Source organism: Hyperolius riggenbachi, chromosome 10 (assembly GCF_040937935.1).
Source record: "Hyperolius riggenbachi isolate aHypRig1 chromosome 10, aHypRig1.pri, whole genome shotgun sequence".
Classification (NCBI taxonomy): domain Eukaryota; kingdom Metazoa; phylum Chordata; class Amphibia; order Anura; family Hyperoliidae; genus Hyperolius; species Hyperolius riggenbachi.
In genome coordinates, this window is record NC_090655.1 from 15,100,632 (window position 1) to 15,121,215 (window position 20,584).

A 20,584-nucleotide genomic window follows, 5' to 3' on the forward strand; every position below is an offset into this window, starting at 1 on the left:
CCTCTCTCCTTCTCTCTCTCTCTCTCTCTTCCCCTCTCTCCCTCTCTCTCCCTCTCTCTCCCTCTCTCTCTCTTCCCCTCTCTCTCTCTCTCTCTCTCTCCCTCTTTCTCTCTCTCTCTCTTCCCCTCTCTCCCTCTCTCTCCCTCTCTCTCCCTCTCTCTCTCTTCCCCTCTCTCTCTCTCTCTCTCTCTCCCTCTTTCTCTCTCTCTCTCTCTCTCTCCCTCTCTCCCTCTCTCTCCCTCTCTCTCTCCCCCTCTCCTTCTCTCTCTCCCCCTCTCCTTCTCTCTCTCCCTGTCTCCCTCCCTCCCCTGTAACTGCCAGGGAACAGTAAGAGAACCCCTAAAATAGCATAAATCAAACCGGTTGGATGGGATAAGAATACCCTAACAATACTCTGTCTGCTCTGGATCTAAAGGCAATTGGATTGCTTGGTGACCGCCAATCCCCCATAAGAAGACCTAGACGGTAAAGAGGAGTAAATGTGGTCGTAACCACTCACAGAGGGTAATGGGCGTGACCAATGTGATCCAAATTGAAAATGGTACATTTAGTATAAATATATATACATTGGCAAACACCCATACAATTATACCGTAAGGAAACCAATTGTTGGAAATTACATATAAGGGCTATAACCACTCACAGTAGATGCGAAGGTGTGGCCAATATAGTAGCATCTAAGAACCACTCCTAACAATATCAATTAGCTGCTAAATAAAGTGTAACGAAGGGGTTTTAACCCTAGAATAGCAGTCCGTTGGTTTTAGCTGTTCATTTTATGTGGTGTTTCCAGAGTTCCCCAACCCTGTCCTCAAGGCCCACCAACAGTGCATGTTGTGTGGAAATCCACAGAGGTAGCTAATCGGCTCTGCTGAGACACTAATTACCTCACCTGTGCAGGTTTGTGGATTCCTGCAATACATGTACCGTTGGTGGTACCTGAGGACAGGGTTGGGGAACTCTGCTTTAGGCTGTAAATTACATTTAATGTCAATACCAGTTTCAAGGACCTCTATCATGCGAATTGTAAGATTCTAAATATTCAGCATACAATTTACATTTCTCCCAGAGTAAAATGCATTATAAGTTACCTTGTTCCTATATTCCTCTCACTTACAGTAAGTAGTAAAAAGCTGACAGACCTGACAGGATCAGGGCCGGCGCTACCATAGAGGCAAAGGGCGCAATTGCCCCAGGGCCCCAGAGCCTGTAGGGGCCCCAAGGTGTCTCCCCATCTTAACTGTTGCTCCCCCGGGGGCCTTTGCAGAGTTTTTGGCAGAGTATCGTATCACCTGCACTGGTGGGCATGTGAGACACTATACTGCCAAGGACTCTGCAGGGGCCAAAGGAAGCACAGTTAAGCTGGGAGGGGATTGGGAGGGAGGGTCAGGAGCCATCTAATGGGCCCAGGAGGGAATTTTGGCTGCAACAAAGGGCTCCTTATTCCGTTTTTTGTTCTGGGGTGTTTGTTGGGGGCCCCCCAGACTATTTTTGCCCTGGGGCCCAATTGTCACTAGAACCGACCCTGGACAGGTTGTGGACTAGTCCATCTCCGCATGGGGGATTCTCAGTATTACGTTTATTCTTTACAAAAGCGCTACCTGCTAACGATCTATACAGAGATGTCAGCCAGCTTCCCTACTCATCCGCACTCTGTTTTGGCAGTTGGACTGAGCAACTGCAGTTCAGTAAGTGCTTCTGTAAATAAATAAATATCTAAGAATCCCCCATGAGGAGATGGACTTTTCCAAAACCTGACAGACCTGTCAGATTTACACTACCCTACTGTAAGTGACAGCGACCTAGGAAAAGGGTTATTTATGGTTAATTTCGCTCGGGGAGAAACGCACATTTATATGTTATGTATTTGAAGTTTTACATATTTTCGCAGTAGTTGTCCTATAAAGCCACATCCACGGAGCAGCTCAGTATTACGTGGATATTGCGCGGGTTGCCGTGGCCTCCCCGAGTTCGCCTGTATGAGTTATCCCGCGCTGGGCTCCATTTTACACGTTGATAGAATAGCAGTATTCCACTTACACATGTCTGATGTTATCTTAATAATGTTTTCCTAATCCCGGCTTCACAAAGGCCGTCAGTATGATGGAGTGCCGCTATCGCCGGCCGCTCGCGCCGTATCAATTAATCAGCCGCTGACAGTACCGAATCATGCACAGCGCTCAGCAGCCGAGTACATCTCATTACACGTCACGTCGCCAATACCCAGCAGACTTATTGAGATCATACAGATAGGGGGGCTTATTGTTTCCCCCTCCCCCTCTCTATTACCTGTTTGTGGATGTGTCAGACTTGTGTCGCGGTAATTACTGTATCACGCACATCTGAGCAACGGTTAAAGGAGACGCGCGCTCGCAGTGTCAATACGCCACATTAACCCCAAACTCCCCCGACTAATAAAGAAATGATAGCCTGTTACTGATGTTACACCACAGAATGGACTAGAGAAGCAACAGGGATATCAGGCAGAGCAACAGTTCGGAGGTAGGCCACACAGCCTCCGCTAAATTGTGCTCATATCCCAGGAACTTTAAAGAGACTCTGTAACAAAATTGTAAGCCTTATTTCTTCTATACTATAAGTTCCTATACCTGTTCTAATGTGGTCTGTGTTACTGCAGCCTTTTCTAGTTGCACTGTCTCTGTAATAAATCTTATCTTCTCTCTGTCGGGTCTGTCGGGCTCAGGCTGGAATGTGTGGAATGTGCAGCACTGCTTGTCATTGGGAGAAGCTTTACACACCCTCTCCAAGCTCTGCATGAGTCACACACTGAGCTGTTCTCACTCTGGTTAGAAGCCATGTTTTTTGTTTGTAAACACTGCCTAAAACTTTTAGTTGCAAGCCAGGATTGCAACAGGGAGTGGCAGAAACAGCACAGAGGGGCACAGGAGAAAATAAGGAATAGAATGGTATGCTTTTTATTGTAAGAATTTTAGAGTACAGATTCTCTTTAAAGAGAATATTGAAGAAATGTTATATAAATAAACCTATTAGCCTGTTCGGGAACATCTCCTAGCCTCCTCTGTAACATGTTTGCTGCTCTCCGCCACAATATTGGTGATACAATAACAGTTTTATAAAGTGTTTTGTAAACAGTAAAGATGGCCGCCGAAACAGGAAGTATGCTGAAAAGAAACAGGATGTATACTACCTTATGTCTGCATGACAAGTTTTTATTATTACACAGTGAATGCAGCCTTCAGATGTTTTCTGCAAGTTTAGGAAAAGTTTTACCTTCTCCCTCTGTGGCTCTGTGCCACTGAAACGTGACAAGAATCTTCAGACTCCTTTATAAACACAGCTGTTTCTTCTGAGCCAGAACTCTGGGCTCTGCACTTATGTCTGGGTAACAAATTGTCAGCATGTGACAGGCAGCTCCCTCCTCCCACAGCCTCACAGACACAGCTGAGACTGAGAGCAGGGACCTGTCTGTGAGTGAGAAATAAACACAGGAGTGAGCCTGGAGGGAGCGTGCCGGAGACGTGCATAATTTGTCCCTATCACAGTAGAGGCAGCTACTTCCTCTCTCGGTCGACAAAGCTTGACAAAGAAAAGAATATTAGATATATTACAGAGACAGTGCAACTAGAAAAGGCTGCAGTAATCCAGAACACATTAGAACGGGTGTAGGAACTTGTAGGATAGGATAAATAAGGCAGAGCATTTTGTTACAGAGTCTCTTTAAAGGACAACTATCAAAGTTATCTAAAATTCTAAATGCCACATATATTTCCAGTAATTACTAGCAAAAAGCAATGCAAAGGCTTTTTTTCATGTTTTATATGAAGAAAATGGCATTTACATAGAACAGGTTTTACTGTGGGCATTACTATGGAGGACTGCCCAGCACATCCAGCATACAGAAACAATCTGCATTGGCTCTAATACTGTGACTGGAATCTGTTCAGAATGATAGAAAGCAGAAATATAGCTTCAAATGTGTGTAAATAATCAGCAGCTGAAGCTCTGTGCTCCTCTCTATGCCACGCAGTGTAAAGTAAACAGTTTACAGCCAGGTTACAGTTCAGCTCTGGATTATGCAGGGCTGCGTGGTTGGGTTCCTGAATCACATGACTGGCTGGATTGAATTTAAAATGCTTTAGTCTGTTTCACAAGGGAGGGGGGAGGGTTAGAGGAGGATTTTACAGTTGCAGTTTTCATTTGAAGTAACAGTTGGTTGATTGATTGATTGATTGATTTGATAAATTGTCATTTTTCTTCTAGTCTACCAGCCTGGATGAGAGGAGGGGGAACCGACCCAGATCTATGGTGAGATCGTTCACCATGCCGTCATCCTCCCGACCCTTATCGGTAGTGTCTGTGTCCTCTGTGTCGTCGGACAGCACGCCGTCCAGGCCCGGCTCTGACGGGTGAGTACTCTCCTGCTGTCACTGGACGGAGATCTGCCACAATAGACAACAGTGGCGCTGGTTGCAAAATCCTGCTCTGCGATTGGCTCCAGAACAAGAGTTACACAAGTAACCAATCACATCCCACAAACCCGCACTTACCTATTGTCCAGAGACAGAGGCACACCCGTATGTCAGGGCACGCATGGCCGTTACTCCCAGCAGGCCGCCAACCTGGCAGACCTGATGGGGAACTGACTTGCGTGCCCTGACATACGGGCGTGCCTCTGTCTCTGGACAATAGGTAAGTGCGGGTTTGTGGAATGACCCATGTTTTGAATGAACCTATGAAATATAAGTAGCACAGTTTCCCATTAGGTCCGCTCTGAGGACGGACTGCAGGATTGGTTGATATAGTGATTTAAATGTGGTTACTTGTGTACCATGCGTTGTATATAAAGAGCTTTGCATGTCAGTGTAAATTTGATGGCTAACAGCTCAGCTTGACAAAGGGGCGGCTGCCCTGAAACGTTGTTATGACAGCTGTTATGAACCAATAAAAGAGCATATACTTGACGTTGATGGTGCCGGACTCATCTCTACAATTTGACTTGTGAGCCAGTGTGCAGCTGCTTCATCCGTGGCACATCACTGATTTGTCTGGAGGAGGTGCTCCACTACTACTACAAAAGAACAAGAGGCCCTGTAACGACATATCGTAGAATGTAGTAAATTATTCAGGATACCCACGCAGAAACACTTCCTATATCTATATGTTGCTATATATTGGTACGTAGCTCCGCCCTCCCCCTGAGGCTTGGCCTAGGCTGTTTATTATGCGGAATTCTTGCACCGCCTCCCAGAGGTCTTTTCTACTGGTTTTAGAACTCTCAGTAAACAAACATTCTGCAGAAATGACCTGCTAGTACGACAGATGTCTCCCCTGGGAAACATTTCATAAAGTAAACCAGGGAAAGGAAACCTTTTCACAATGGACAAATACTGATTAAATAATTTAATGAATGTATATTTGTAAAAGAATAAGCCATTTTGTTCATGACGTTATTTTTATGACCGTTCCCCTTTAATAAGTGGCATTGGGCATCCCCGACGTGAGCCTGCGGGACTGCGTATTACCGCTACATCCACTGGTCACCAGTGCCAAGCTGCAAGCTGGATTCAGTTGGCCGAGCAACAAAACATTTCAGCTCAGGCGTGTATCTGGGTCACAGTTCCTCCCCCACACACCCTTCCAGTGTAGGACGCCAGCCAAAATTAATGGCTAAAACAATGCAAAACCGCATAAGAAGTGTAGACGGCAGAATGTCCTGTCATTGGCTAATTTAGCATAATAATCCTAATAATAATCATGTTGTTTTCCTTTTTTCTATGCAGTGTACACAGACTGTCCGAATATTATTAGTGTTTGGCTAGCTGTGAAGGCCGTGTTTGCTTGTTTCCTGTCTCTTTGACTACGCCGTTGCCCTCTGATCCCCCGCTGATTGCCCGCATTCTCTGCGATTGCTAGAAAGCGTATTATTTTAATGCAGGAAGGTCGTTCTGTGTTTGTTCTCCTTTAAGAATGGCTGAGCCGTATTCCGCGCCGTCATCGGCTGACTTACAGGATACATATGGACGGCCCTGGCTGCCAAGTCCTTGCCGCCGCTCCACATTGTAGAATCAGCTGCTTACAATACCCCAATCACCACCGCCTTCCGATCTGCCTGGCCTGGAATATACGTGCGTCCGTTCACCAGCGCCAGCTTCAAGGGAACGTTCATTTTCTAGATGTATTAGTACTGGTGTGGTGGGTTTTCTGCTACAAATACCTTATTGATGTGTCTATACAGTCACAGGCAAGGCTGGATTTATACTTCATGTGCTCCTAGGCCAAGTATGCTGTGGCTCCACTTTCTTGTGCCACAGGGCCCCTCCCATTCCATGTGTAGCCCCCTCTTCCATGTGTATCATCCATGTACAGCAACCCCTCCCATTCCATGTGCAGCCCCCTCTTCCATGTGTACCATCCATGTACTGCAGCCCCTCCCATTCCATGTGCAGTCCCCTCTTCCATGTGTATCATCCATGTACAGCAACCCCTCCCATTCCATGTGCAGCCCCCTCTTCCATGTGTACCATCCATGTACTGCAGCCCCTCCCATTCCATCTGCAGTCCCCTCTTCCATGTGTATCATCCATGTACAGCAGCCCCCTCCCATTCCTTGTGCAGCCCCCTCTTCCATGTGTATGATCCATGTACAGCAGCCCCCTCCCATTCCATGTGCAGTCCCCTCTTCCATGTGTATCATCCATGTACAGCAGCCCCTCCCATTCCATGTGCAGCTCCTCTTCCATGTGTATCACCCATGTGCAGCAGCCCCCCCATTCCATGTGCAGCCCCCTCTTCCATGTGTAACATCCATGTACAGCAGCCCCCTCCCATTCCATGAGCAGACCCATCTTCCATGGGTAACATCCATGTGCAGCAGCCCTTCCATTCCATGTGCAGCCCCCTCTTCCATGTGTAACATCCATGTGCAGCAGCCCCCTCCCATTCCATGTGCAGCCCCATCTTCCATGTGTATCATCCATGCACAGCAGCTCCTCCCATTCCATGTGCAGCCCCCTCTGCCATGTGTATCATCCATGTGCAGCAGCCCCCTCCCATTCCATGTGCAGCCCCCTCTTCCATCCATGTGCAGCAGCCTCTCCCATTCCATGTGCAGCCCCCTCTTCCATGTGTATCATCCATGAACAGCAGCCCCATTCTTTCATGAACAGTTCCCTTGGGCATCAGTTTCCTTTTTCCATATGTTGTTCCCCATTTCCAGCCTCCTCCTTCATTATTAGGTGCAGTTGCTCCTTTGGGCTGCTGCTGCCCAAGTTTCTTGTTTTAGGCCCAGACCCCCAACTACTGCTTCTGTAGCTTCTGAATGCATAGGTTAACATAAACATTATAGCCATATCTTATCAGCTTTTGTGTAAAGCTCGGTATACATACTAGTTGACACCGTTAAGGACCGCCTCTGCCAGCGTGTGGGGAAACACCCCTTCAAACTCACCACCAGTCAGCCTTTCAGTTGTAATAGTTGCCTTGCACACAGCTCCATAGAAATGAATGGGGCAGGTGTGGCAAACTTCTGTAACATTTATATTTATTGGGCCCTGAGGAACACAGGTGAATCGCCTGGCGTTCTCCTTAAAGGATATCCGAATCGTAAATAAAGTTTTCTTTTACTTGCCTAGAAATTCTTCCAACCCCCGTAGTCTTGTAGGTCTTTCATTGTCCTCCCGGGCCTTTTCTCTGATCCGCTGTGTGGCCCAGTAAAGTCCACGACTTAAAGGGAACCAGAGAGGATGAGACATACATACCTGGGGCTTCCTCCAGCCCCATACGCACGGATTGCTCCCACGCCGCCATCCTCTGCTGCCTACTGCGCAGCCGCATGCGTACGTGTATGGAGGGAGCCCCTGTGATGCGGACAATTGGCCGCGTCCGCCGGAAGTGACGGGCCCGGTACCGGCGGATCCAGGAAGCTGAGGACGGCGGCGTGGGAGCGATTCAGGCTTATGGGGCTGGAAGAAGCCCCAGGTATGTATGAAATCTTTCCCTCCCCCCCCCTCTTTCCTCTCTGGTTCCCTTTAACCAAGTTGCGTACTACTACTGCTGAAAGTTTTTTACTCACACTGCCTGTCGCATAATGTTACGTTTGTGCTTCTCCATCACCTCCCCTCCCTCCTTCCCCTACATAGCAACAGAACGCCCCTCGCCAGCCTGTAGGGTGACCTCCATCCTGCGTGTGTGCCGACCATTAGACACGCCCCAGTTCTGTAACCCTCACCCATTGTTGATTAACAGTTAAAGTCAACCATGCAGTGTGTTCTATGTAGAGCAGAGGAGGGGGTGGAGACTGAGTGGACGGGGTCCTGCGGAACATAACACAGCAGACAGCAATGCACTTGTTCATCTTTAAGTGATTTGTGTTGTGGCTCCTGTACACATGGTAGATTCTCAGCCAAAGGGATCGATAAATAATTGATAAATTAATATTGTATAAAAAAGTTAGCAATTTACTCAATACATTATTTCCACTGCAGATGCCTGCCTCTTTAACCCCCTCCCGACCTCCTAACGTAGCGTCAAGTCCTGGGGGCGGAGATTAGCAGGGAGCCCGACACGTGTTCGCATGTGCGGTCGGTCACTGCCGAGTCTCAAAGCTCCATGATGAGACTGCTAGCCACAATTGGGGGGGGGGGAGACACACCCTTTATTTACATTTGTGCAGCGCTGCGATCTGGTGCAGCTCTGTACGGGGGACACTCGGCTGTCCCTCAGAGCGGCTCACATTGAAAGCCCTCTCTGGTTGTAGCTGTCTGCTCCAGTGCTGCACAGCCCTGATTTGTGAAAAATGGCTGGTCACTAGCCTGTAAGCCTGTGGACCTGAACACATGGAAAACAGACAGAAATACGCCCTGTATGTATTTAGAGAGAAGGGTCTGTCTAATTCCCTCTCATCTTCAAGTAATCACAAGTGTAATTTGATCTCTCAGCTATGTCAGCTCAGAAATTCGGCAGTCCTCTGCAGGCACAGCTGATATGTAAACACAGGATGTTAACCCTTTGTCTGCTTCCATGAAAACAGGAATTAGACACACTGCAGATTTATTGCAGGAGTTCTGTAAGCTGTAACAAAGACATGTTTTTCTGTAAAGATTATTATGCTGTTGCTTATCTTTTAGAGCAGAGAAGAAGTTTTGAGTTTAGGTCCACTTTAACCACAGGAGTAGACGTATACTAACATTTTAGAAATGAGAGAAACATCTAATCAGACAGAACTATATTTTTTGCTTGTGTCCTGTAAATGACTGCTGACATTTCCTGAGGTCAGAGTATTTATCACATCTGCGTTTGGCAACTCTGCAGGCGATCGTCTCGCTGTGTCCCCCGCTGCCCGGCCGCGACGCGCTGATCGGAGGTTAAAGAGCATTTTCTGCCTCTGCGTAGCCGGAGTGTTTCGCCTCTCGGTGTTCCTAATATTGGACGCTCTTCCTTTTGGCATCTCTCCAAATTCTCCTCAGTTTCAGTGAACTCTGCAGTAAAAAAAAAGAGGTTTGCAGAAATCGACAATGGCGTCCTACCAAATGGATTGTACTCGGGCCGCCTCCCTCCGTCGCTTGCGATTAGCAGAATCTGCTTTCTTTGGTTTATTGTACAGAGCTGACGGCGTGCGGGGCGATCACATCTGTACGGCGCCTGTAGAGTTACTGTACATCAGCGCGCGGTAATGGCTGACAATACCTCGGGGAGTCGTGTTCCCATTATGTTTACAGGTACCGGGCACAATTATACAGCTTTCCTCTCCGCTCCTTAATGATGGGAATCGTTTTAGAGAACGTTGAAAGATCATTTCGATGTAGCGAGAGCGCGGCTGTAAATAAACCTGTATAGGACAGGAGGAGCTGGCAGCGTGAATTCTGGATGGATCCCGCCATAAACAATGGGAACTTAAATGACACTTCTCTAGGGAGGGTCAATGCAAGTACCGTATATACTCGCATATAAGCCGACCCACGTTTAAACCAAGGTTTTCACTTAGAAACCAGTAAAAAGTGACTGACTCACGCAAGCTCCCTTCCCAGTATAGCCCTTTCCACAGTAGCCAGATGTGCCCCCCGTACAAGTCAGCCCCCTCCCCATAGCCAGATGTGCCCCAAGGATGATATAGCTGTGTCTTAAGACACCACTAGATGGCATCATAGATATGAGACACAGTTATTTCCACAGAGGAAGAATCCCCGATCATTGCACTGCTGACACGTTGCTTGCATGCTTCGCTCCACAAGCTGGGGGACACAGATAGCCTTGAGCAGAGTACTCTGCACACCATGTTGCAGGGGATGGGGGGGGGCGCAGACACAGCACGGAGCCAACTGGCAAGAGCAGGATCACTAGTGCACGATCCTTACTCCTCTGCCTGTAACACAACCTGCTCCACCGTCCGTTCTGCTCCACTGACTCACATATAAGCCGAGGGGGGTAACTTTTCAGCACATTTTTTAGGCTGAAATATTATTAGGCTTATACGCAAGTCTATAAGGTAATTCTGGCTTGCCTGCAAATTTAATGCAATTCGTATAGTATGTAGCTTGGAATTGACCCAATCCTTTCAATTCTGATTGGCCAAATCCGAAGCCACATGATAGCTGTATGACGTTTACATGCAGCCTGGCAGTATTAGCAGCTTATTGAGCGTATTACCTGTCCCATAACCTTAAAGGGCAACTGAAGTGAGAAGATGGAGGCTGCCATGTTTATATTCTTTTAAACAATACCAGTTGCCTGGCAGTCCTGCTGGTCTATTTGGCTGCAGTAGTGTCTGAATCACATCAGAAACAAGCATGCGGCTAATCTCGTCAGATCTGACAATAATGTCAGAAACACCTGATCTGCTGCATGCTTATTCAGGGGCTATGGCTAAAAAAAAGTAATAGAGGCAGAGGATCAGCAGGATAGCCAGGTAACTATTATTGCTTAAAAGGAAATGCATCTGGCAGCCTCCATGTCCCTCTGGTTACAGGGAACCCAAGGTGAGAGGGATATGAAGGATGACATATTTATTTCCTTTTAAATAATGCACATTGCCTGGCTGTCTTGATGATCCTCTGCCTCTAATACATGTCGCCACAGACCCTGAACAAGCATGCAGCAGATCAGGTGCTCTGACTGAAGTGAGATTGGATTAGCTGCATGCTTGTTTCAGGTGTGTCATTCAGACACTACTGACACTAGAAGATCAGCAGGACTGACAAGCAAATGGTATTGTTTAAAAGGAAATAAATATGGCAGCCTCCATATCTCTCTCACCTCAGGTTCATGATAAATGAATAAGCCCCTTTCCCCCATAGTCACTGTACCCTGTGGCAGCCCCAGCAGTGACATCACATGAGGGGCTTTTCCCTGGGGTCTTACCTTGCATGCACCCCAATCACTCTGTCCCCTCCGCCATGTTGGAAGGGTGCAGGACTGCGACAGCCGTTAACCACCCATCTGCATTATAGTAAAGTAAATGGAGGAGGGGGCTTGTAGTTCTGGAGTAAGAGGCGTGGCCTCGCAGAATGGAGGCTTATGGGAAGAGATACGATCTGTCAGCCAATCAGACTTTTTCCCTGTTCTCTTGAGGAGGGACAGGGAGGCATCACCCACAAGAATGGGTTCAGTATCCATACCGATGAAGCCAGTGCCATTAGAGGGTGGCCTCTATCCCTGAAGTTTAGGATCCCTGTAGATGACTAAGGTCCAGTGCACACCAAAACCGCTAGCAGATCCTCAAAACGCTAGAGGTTTTTGGAGCAGATTTCAGAGCGATTCTGGGCATGTTTAGAGACATTTTCTAAACATGCCTAGTGTTTTTTGGAGAGTTTTTGTGTAGCTGATTTCACATATTGTTACAGTAAAAGCTGTTACTGAACAGCTTCTGCAACAAAAACGCCTGGAAAACCGCCCTGATCTAGCGTTTTTCAGAGCGGTTTGAGCTTTTCCTATACTTTACATTCAGGTAGAAACGCATCTGCAAACTACAAAAGTGCTGCAGGACCCACGTTTGCGGTTTGCTAAAAACCTCAAACCGCTGGTGTTGCACCATCCCATTGAGATACATTAGCTAAGTGTTTTCACAGGCGGATACGGTTTGGAAAACGCTACAAAAAGCGCTCGGTGTGCACCAGGCCTATCAGAAGAGAATTCCCCAAAGTTAAACAGTCTAGGCTAAGCTTCAATACAGTATAGAAAATGTTTCTGATGTGGAAACCAGGAAAATTGCGTGGAGTATCCTGAGTAATTTACTGCATTCTACTAAATGTCATTACTAGGCCTCTTTAACCAGCCGGGCGGTATGGACGAACTCAGCTCGTCCAGTACCGCCGGAGGCTGCCGCTCAGGCCCTGCTGGGCCGATTTGCATGAAATAAAAAGCAGCACACGCAGCCGGCACTTTGCCAGCCGCGTGTGCTACCTGATCGCCGCCGCGTGCAGCGGCGAAAGAGGGTCCCCCCCAGCCGCCTGAGCCCAGCGTAGCCGGAACAAACAGTTCCGGCAAGCGCTAAGGGCTGGATCGGAGGCGGCTGACGTCGGCTGACGTCCATGACATCACTCCGCTCGTCGCCATGGCGACGAGGTAAGCGAAACAAGGAAGGCTGCTCATTGCAGCCTTCCTTGTTACTTCTGGTCGCCGGAGGCGATCAGAAGAACGCATCCGGAGCGCCCTCTAGTGGGCTTTCATGCAGCCAACTTTCAGTTGGCTGCATGAAATAGTTTTTTTTTAATTAAAAAAAAAACCCTCCCGCAGCCGCCCTGGCGATCTTAATAGAACGCCAGGGTGGTTAACCACTTCAGGACCACAGTCTTTTCGCCCCTTAACCACCCTGGCGTTCTGATTAAATCGCCAGGGTGGCTGCGGGAGGGGTTTTTTTTAATTAAAAAAAAACTATTTCATGCAGCCAACTGAAAGTTGGCTGCATGAAAGCCCACTAGAGGGCGCTCCGGAGGCGATCTTCTAATCGCCTCCGGCGGCAAGAAATAACACGGAAGGCCGCAATGAGCGGCCCTCCGTGTTTCGCTTCCCTCGTCGCCATGGCGACGAGCGGAGTGACGTCATGGACGTCAGCCGACGTCCTGACGTCTGCCGCCTCCGATCCAGCCCTTAGCGCTGGCCGGAACTGTTTGTTCCGGCTACGCTGGGCTCGGGCGGCTGGGGGGACCCTCTTTCGCCGCTGCACGCGGCGGATCGCCGCGCTGCAGCGGCGATCAGGCAGCACACGCGGCTGGCAAAGTGCCGGCTGCGTGTGCTGCACTTTATTTGGTGAAAATCGGCCCAGCAGGGCCTGAGCGGCAGCCTCTGGCGGTGTTGGACGAGCTAAGCTCGTCCAGACCGCTCAGCAGGTTAAGGACCAGAGCCTTTTTCTCCATTCAGACCACTGCAGCTTTCACGGTTTAATGCTCGGTCATACAACCTACCACCTAAATGAATTTTACCTCCTTTTCTTGTCACTAATACAGCTTTCTTTTGATGCTATTTGATTGCTCCTGCGAGTTTTACTTTTTATTATATTCATCAAAAAAGACATGAATTTTGGCAAAAAAATGATTTTTTTAACTTTCTGTGCTGACATTTTTCAAATAAAGTAAAATTTCTGTATACATGCAGCGCGAAAAATGTGGACAAACATGTTTTTGATAAAAAAAAAACCCATTCAGTGTATATTTATTGGTTTGGGTAAAAGTTATAGCGTTTACAAACTATGGTGCCAAAAGTGAATTTTCCCATTTTCAAGCATCTCTGACTTTTCTGCGCACCTGTCAGGTTTCATGAGGGGCTAAAATTCCAGGATAGTACAAATACCCCCCAAATGACCCCATTTTGGAAAGAAGACATCCCAAAGTATTCAGTGAGAGGCATGGTGAGTTCATAGAAGATTTTATTTTTTGTCACAAGTTAGCGGAAAATGACACTTTCTGACAAAAAAAAGAAAAAAAAAAAGTTTCCATTTCTTCTAACTTGCAACAAAAAAAAATGAAATCTGCCACGGACTCACTATGCTCCTCTCTGAATACCTTGAAGTGTCTACTTTCCAAAATGGGGTCATTTGTGGGGTGTGTTCACTGTCCTGGCATTTTGGGGGGTGCCTAATTGTAAGCACCCCTGTAAAGCCTAAAGATGCTCATTGGACTTTTGGCCCCTTAGCGCAGTTAGGCTGCAAAAAAGTGCCACACGTGGTATTGCCGTACTCAGGAGAAGTAGTATAATGTGTTTTGGGGTGTATTTTTACACATACCCATGCTGGGTGGGAGAAATATCTCCATAAATGACAATTGTTTTATTTTTTTTACACACAATTGTCTATTTATAGAGATATTTCTGCCACTCAGCATGGGTATGTGGAAAAATACACCCCAAAACACATTATACTACTTCTCCTGAGTACGGCGATACCACATGTGTGGCACTTTTTTGCACCCTAACTGCGCTAAGGGGCCCAAAGTTCAATGAGTACCTTTAGGATTTCACAGGTCATTTTGAGAAATTTCGTTTCAAGACTACTCCTCGCGGTTTAGGGCCCCTAAAATGCCAGGACAGTATAGGAACCCCACAAATTACCCCATTTTAGAAAGAAGACACCCCAAGGTATTCCGTTAGGAGGATGGTGAGTTCATAGAAGATTTTTTTTTTTTGTCACAAGTTAGCGGAAATTGATTTTAATTGTTTTTTTTCACAAAGTGTCATTTTCCGCTAACTTATGACAAAAAATAAAATCTTCTATGAACTCACCATACTCCTAACGGAATACCTTGGGGTGTCTTCTTTCTAAAATGGGGTCATTTGTGGGGTTCCTATACTGCCCTGGCATTTTAGGGGCCCTAAACCGTGAGGAGTAGTCTTGAAACCAAATGTCGCAAAATGACCTGTGAAATCCTAAAGGTACTCATTGGACTTTGGGCCTCTTAGCGCACTTAGGGTGCAAAAAAGTGCCACACATGTGGTACCGCCGTACTCAGGAGAAGTAGTATAATGTGTTTTGGGGTGTATTTTTACACATACCCATGCTGGGTGGGAGAAATATCTCTGTAAATGACAATTGTTTGATTTTTTTTTACACACAATTGTCCTTTTACAGAGAGATTTCTCCCACCCAGCATGGGTATGTGTAAAAATACACCCCAAAACACAATATACTACTTCTTCTGAGTACGGCGATACCACATGTGTGACACTTTTTTGCAACCTAGGTGCGCTAAGGGGCCTAACGTCCTTTTCACAGGTCATTTTGAGGCCTTTGGATTCTAGACTACTGCTCACGGTTTAGGGCCCCTTAAATGCCAGGGCAGTATAGGAACCCCACAAGTGACCCCATTTTAGAAAGAAGACACCCCAAGGTATTCTGTTAGGAGTATGGTGAGTTCATAGAAGATTTTTTTTTTGTCACAAGTTAGCGGAAAATGACACTTTGTGAAAAAAAAAACAATACATATCAATTTCCGCTAACTTGTGACAAAAAATAAAATCTTCTATGAACTCATCATACACCTAACAGAATACCTTGGGGTGTCTTCTTTCTAAAATGGGGTCACTTGTGGGGTTCCTATACTGCCCTGGCATTTTACGGGCCCAAAACTGTGAGTAGTCTGGAAACCAAATTTCTCAAAATGACTGATCAGGGGTATAAGCATCTGCAAATTTTGATGACAGGTGGTCTATGAGGGGGCAAATTTTGTGGAACCGGTCATAAGCAGGGTGGCCTCTTAGATGACAGGATGTTTTGGGCCTGATCTGATGGATAGGAGTGCTAGGGGGTGACAGGAGGTGATTGATGGGTGTCTCAAAGGGCGGTTAGAGGGGAAAATAGATGCAATCAATGCACTGGGGAGGTGATCGGAAGGGGGTCTGAGGGGGACCTGAGGGTTTGGCCGAGTGATCAGGAGCCCACACGGGGCAAATTAGGGCCTGATCTGATGGGTAGGTGTGCTAGGGGGTGACAGGAGGTGATTGATGGGTGTCTCAAGGTGTGATTAGAGGGGGAAAATAGATGCAAGCAATGCACTAGCGAGGTGATCAGGGCTGGGGTCTGAGGACGTTCTGAGGTGTGAGCGGGTGATTGGGTGCCCGCAAGGGGCAGATTAGGGTCTAATCTGATGGGTAACCGTGACAGGTGGTGATAGGGGGTGATTGATGGGTAATTAGTGGGTGTTTAGAGGAGAGAAGAGATGTAAACACTGCACTTGGGAGGTGATCTGATGTCGGATCTGCGGGCGATCTATTGGTGTGGGTGGGTGATCAGATTGCCCGCAAGGGGCAGGTTAGGGGCTGATTGATGGGTGGCAGTGACAGGGGGTGATTGATGGGTGGCAGTGACAGGGGGTGATTGATAGGTGATTGACAGGTGATCAGTGGGTTATTACAGGGAATAACAGATGTAAATATTGCACTGGCGAATTGATAAAGGGGGGTCTGAGGGCAATCTGAGCGTGTGGGCGGGTGATTGGGTGCCCGCAAGGGGTAGATTAGGGTCTAATCTGATGGGTAACAGTGACAGGTGGTGATAGGGGGTAATTGATAGGTGATTGATGGGTAATTAGTGGGTGTTTAGAGGAGAGAATAGATGTAAACAATGGATTTGGGAGGTGATCTGATGTCGGATCTGCGGGCGATCTATTGGTGTGGGTGGGTGATCAGATTGCCCGCAAGGGGCAGGTTAGGGGCTGATTGATGGGTGGCAGTGACAGGGGGTGATTGATGGGTGGCAGTGACAGGGGGTGATTGATAGGTGATTGACAGGAGATCAGTGGGTTATTACATGGAATAACAGATGTAAATATTGCACTGGCGAATTGATAAAGGGGGGTCTGAGGGCAATCTGAGCAGGTGGGCGGGTGATTGGGTGCCCGCAAGGGGTAGATTAGGGTCTAATCTGATGGGTAACAGTGACAGGTGGTGATAGGGGGTAATTGATAGGTGATTGATGGGTAATTAGTGGGTGTTTAGAGGAGAGAATAGATGTAAACAATGGATTTGGGAGGTGATCTGATGTCGGATCTGCGGGCGATCTATTGGTGTGGGTGGGTGATCAGATTGCCCGCAAGGGGCAGGTTAGGGGCTGATTGATGGGTGGCAGTGACAGGGGGTGATTGACGGGTGATTGACGGGTGATTGACGGGTGATTGACAGGTGATCAGGGGGGATAGATGCATACAGTACACGGGGGGAGGGGTCTGGGGGGGGGGTCTGGGGAGAATCTGAGGGGTGGGGGGGTGATCAGGAGGGGGCAGTGGGCAGGGGGGGGGGATAAAAAAAAAATAGCGTTGACAGATAGTGACAGGGAGTGATTGATGGGTGATTAGGGGGGTGACTGGGTGCAAACAGTGGTCTGGGGGGTGGGCAGGGGGGGGTCTGAGGGGTGCTGTGGGCGATCAGGGGGCAGGGGGGGGGGAAATCAGTGTGCTTGGGTGCAGACTAGGGTGGCTGCAGCCTGCCCTGGTGGTCCCTCGGACACTGGGACCACCAGGGCAGGAGGCAGCCAGTATAATAGGCTTTGTATACATTACAAAGCCTATTATACTATTTCCATGCGGCGATCCGGGTGCTAGTAACCCGCCGGCGCTTCCGAACGGCCGGCGGGTTACTACGAGCGGTGGGCGGAGCCAGTCCCCGGCGGCTGATCGCGTCACGAATGACGCGATCGCCGCATAGCCACCCACGCAGCCGCCCCCTGCCGATGGGCGTATTGCGGTCGTTTGGGCCCGGACTTTGCCGCCGCCCATCGGCTGGGGGCGGTCCTCAAGTGGTTAATATCCATGTATACATTAATACATTTACCATTTTCATTAAAAAATGTATTTGGGTAATTGTTGGTGTGGGAGGTAAACAGTTAATTTTAAATGTAATATGTGTTAATTTAATAAAAATAAATGTATGTGGATGTAGTTTTATTATTTGGCCACAAGATGGCCAGTCAAAATATTTTTTTTTAATCCTCGAAGCAAACGCTCTCGCTTCCAGGAAGCATAAGGAGGATGGGAAACACTTTTTTGCTCATAAAGACTGCGGCCTCTGTTAAGAAGCCGTCGTTTTTTCTGCCGGGGACTTAGATCAATGAATGATATAGTAAACACTGCGCCACAATCCAAATATTGCACGTATATCTACTGTCCATCAAGTGCTGGGATCGCTGCAGAGAATCCAATTTGGAATAAACGCTGTAAAGAAGACTGCTGCGCTCTCCAGACCTGTAATAACATATAAACTCCACATAGGGTAATATTGTAAAGTCAATGCAATTCCTCCACACCACCAGTGACTTGTGCTCCCCAGATGGCAATGTCTTCAGTACACTCGCATCCTCTATCTCTAGATGCTCACCAGATATGAGCCACCCCAGCTCTCAGGTGGATCCTAAACAGCAATAAGTAAGCAGCTCTCTTAAATCTGTAAGCAGCTCTCTCAGCTCTGTAGGGGGAGAAAAGGAACTCCACATAGGGTACAGTTCAGGTATCAATACAGCTTATGCATCACTCCCATCAAACTCCACAGTGTCACCCAGTGAATGTGTCACTCCACACTGCAAGCCACACTTCTCACCAGATGCAGCCCACCTCTAGATTGAGGTGGAAAATGCGTTTGAATTGCTTCCAATTAAGCCACGAACGATGCCTCTTTAAAGGTATTTCTTTTAATTCACTATAAAAATCTCCTCCAAGTAGACACACAACGACTGTAGTAAACCGGGATCAAACCTGCGAAACGCGTTGCATATTTGGAGTTCATAAATAAAATATATTGACTGTCTTTACTACAGTCGTTGTGTGTCTACTTGGAGGAGATTTTTATACTGAATTAAAAGAAATACCTTTAAAGAGGCATCGTTCGTGGCTTAATTGGAAGCAATTCAAACGCATTTTCCACCTGAATCTAGAGGTGGGCTGCATCTGGTGAGAAGTGTGGAGTGACACATTCACTGGGTGACACTGTGGAGTTTGATGGGAGTGATGCGTAAGGGTAATACAGTTCAGGTATCAATACAGCTATGTGGAGTTCCTTTTCTCCCCCTACAGAGCTGAGAGAGCTGCTTACAGATCTAAGAGAGCTGCTTACTTATTGCTGTTTAAAGAGAACCCGAGGTGGGTTTGAAGAATATTATCTGCATACAGAGGCTGGATCTGCCTATACAGCCCAGCCTCTGTTGCTATCCCAAACCCCCCTAAGGTCCCCCTGCACTCTGCAATCCCTCATAAATCACAGCCACGCTGCTGACAAACAGCTTGTCAGAGCTGGCTGTGTTTATCTCTATAGTGTCAGTCTGCTGCTCTCCCCGCCTCCTGCAGAACTCCAGTCCCCGCCTGCATCCCTTCCCTCCCTGCTGATTGGAGGGAAGGGACGGGGGCAGGGACCTGAGCTATGCAGGAGGAGGGGGAGCAGCTGAGACTGACACTACAGATGTAAACACAGCCTCACAGCGTGGCTGTGATTTATGAGGGATTGCAGAGTGCAGGGGGACCTTAGGGGGATTTGGGATAGCAACAGAGGCTGGGCTGCATAGGCAGATCCAGCCTCTGTATGCAGATAACATTCTTTAAACACACCTCGGGTTCTCTTTAAGATCCACCTGAGAGCTGGGGTGGCTCATATCTGGTGAGCATCTAGAGATAGGGGATGCGGGTGTACTGAAGACATTGCCATCTGGGGAGCACAAGTCACTGGTGGTGTGGAGGAATTGCATTGACTTTACAATATTACCCTATGTGGAGTTTATATGTTATTACAGGTCTGGAGAGCGCAGCAGTCTTCTTTACAGATCAATGAATGGAAACTACTGTATGTTCCCATTCATTGATCTCCGGGCTAATAGGGGGGTGGGCGGGAGCGCGTGCAGACGCGCCGCAGCCGCCTGGACGTGAAACTCGAGTCCAGGCGACAGGAATGGTTAAAGGGAATCTGAAGTGAAAATAAACTTATAAGATAATGATTTGTATGTATAGTACATCTAATGCTAGGTATACACCATACAATTTTGTGTTAGATTTTTTTTCAGGTCGATTTCTCATAGAAGTCAATGGAAAAGAGAATTAAGCTGAAAAACGAATCGAAAATCGATTGAACCGAAAAATAACATATCATGTGTACCTAGCATAAGAAATAGAACATTAGCAGCAGAGATATCTGTCTCATATTATTTCCAGTACAGGAAGAGTTAAGAAACTCCAGTTGTTATCTATGCAAAAGAGCTTCTCTGAGCTCTTTGACTTTCAAAGTCACAGAGAGCTCTGTCTTCTGAAGCTTATTTTCTCAACTGTCAGTCCCTGTATTTTATTTTTTCTGCAGTGGAAAGTTCAAAAGGTCATTGGCTCTGCTCTGTGAAATCGTTTAGAATGCTGAGTAGTGTGTAAACTTCAAATATTAGAGAATCATACAATACAATACAATACAATAATACAATAACATTTCTATAGCGCTTTTCTCCCATAGGACTCAAAGCGCTTAGGCTCTCTCAGATTCAGTAATTAGTAGGATGAAGTATTCACACAACAAAAGTTATATTTCTGCAAATGCCAAACTGAACAGGTGGGTTTTCAGTCTGGATTTAAACACGTCCAGGGATGGAGCTGTCCTGATCTGTTGAGGTAAGGAGTTCCAAAACGTAGGGGCAGCATGACAGAAGGCTCTGGGACCA

General features: G+C 47.3%; 1 protein-coding gene across 1 annotated transcript in view; it reads left to right on the plus strand.

Annotated features, from left to right (window-relative positions):
* Window positions 1-20,584, plus strand: part of DOCK1 (dedicator of cytokinesis 1) — a 589,023-nt gene that overhangs the window by 552,884 nt on the left and 15,555 nt on the right. Inside the window, exon 47 of the mRNA XM_068258876.1 lies at window positions 4,243-4,388. Within this exon, the coding sequence (XP_068114977.1) occupies window positions 4,243-4,388 (146 nt within the window). The remainder of the gene's footprint in view (window positions 1-4,242; window positions 4,389-20,584) is intronic.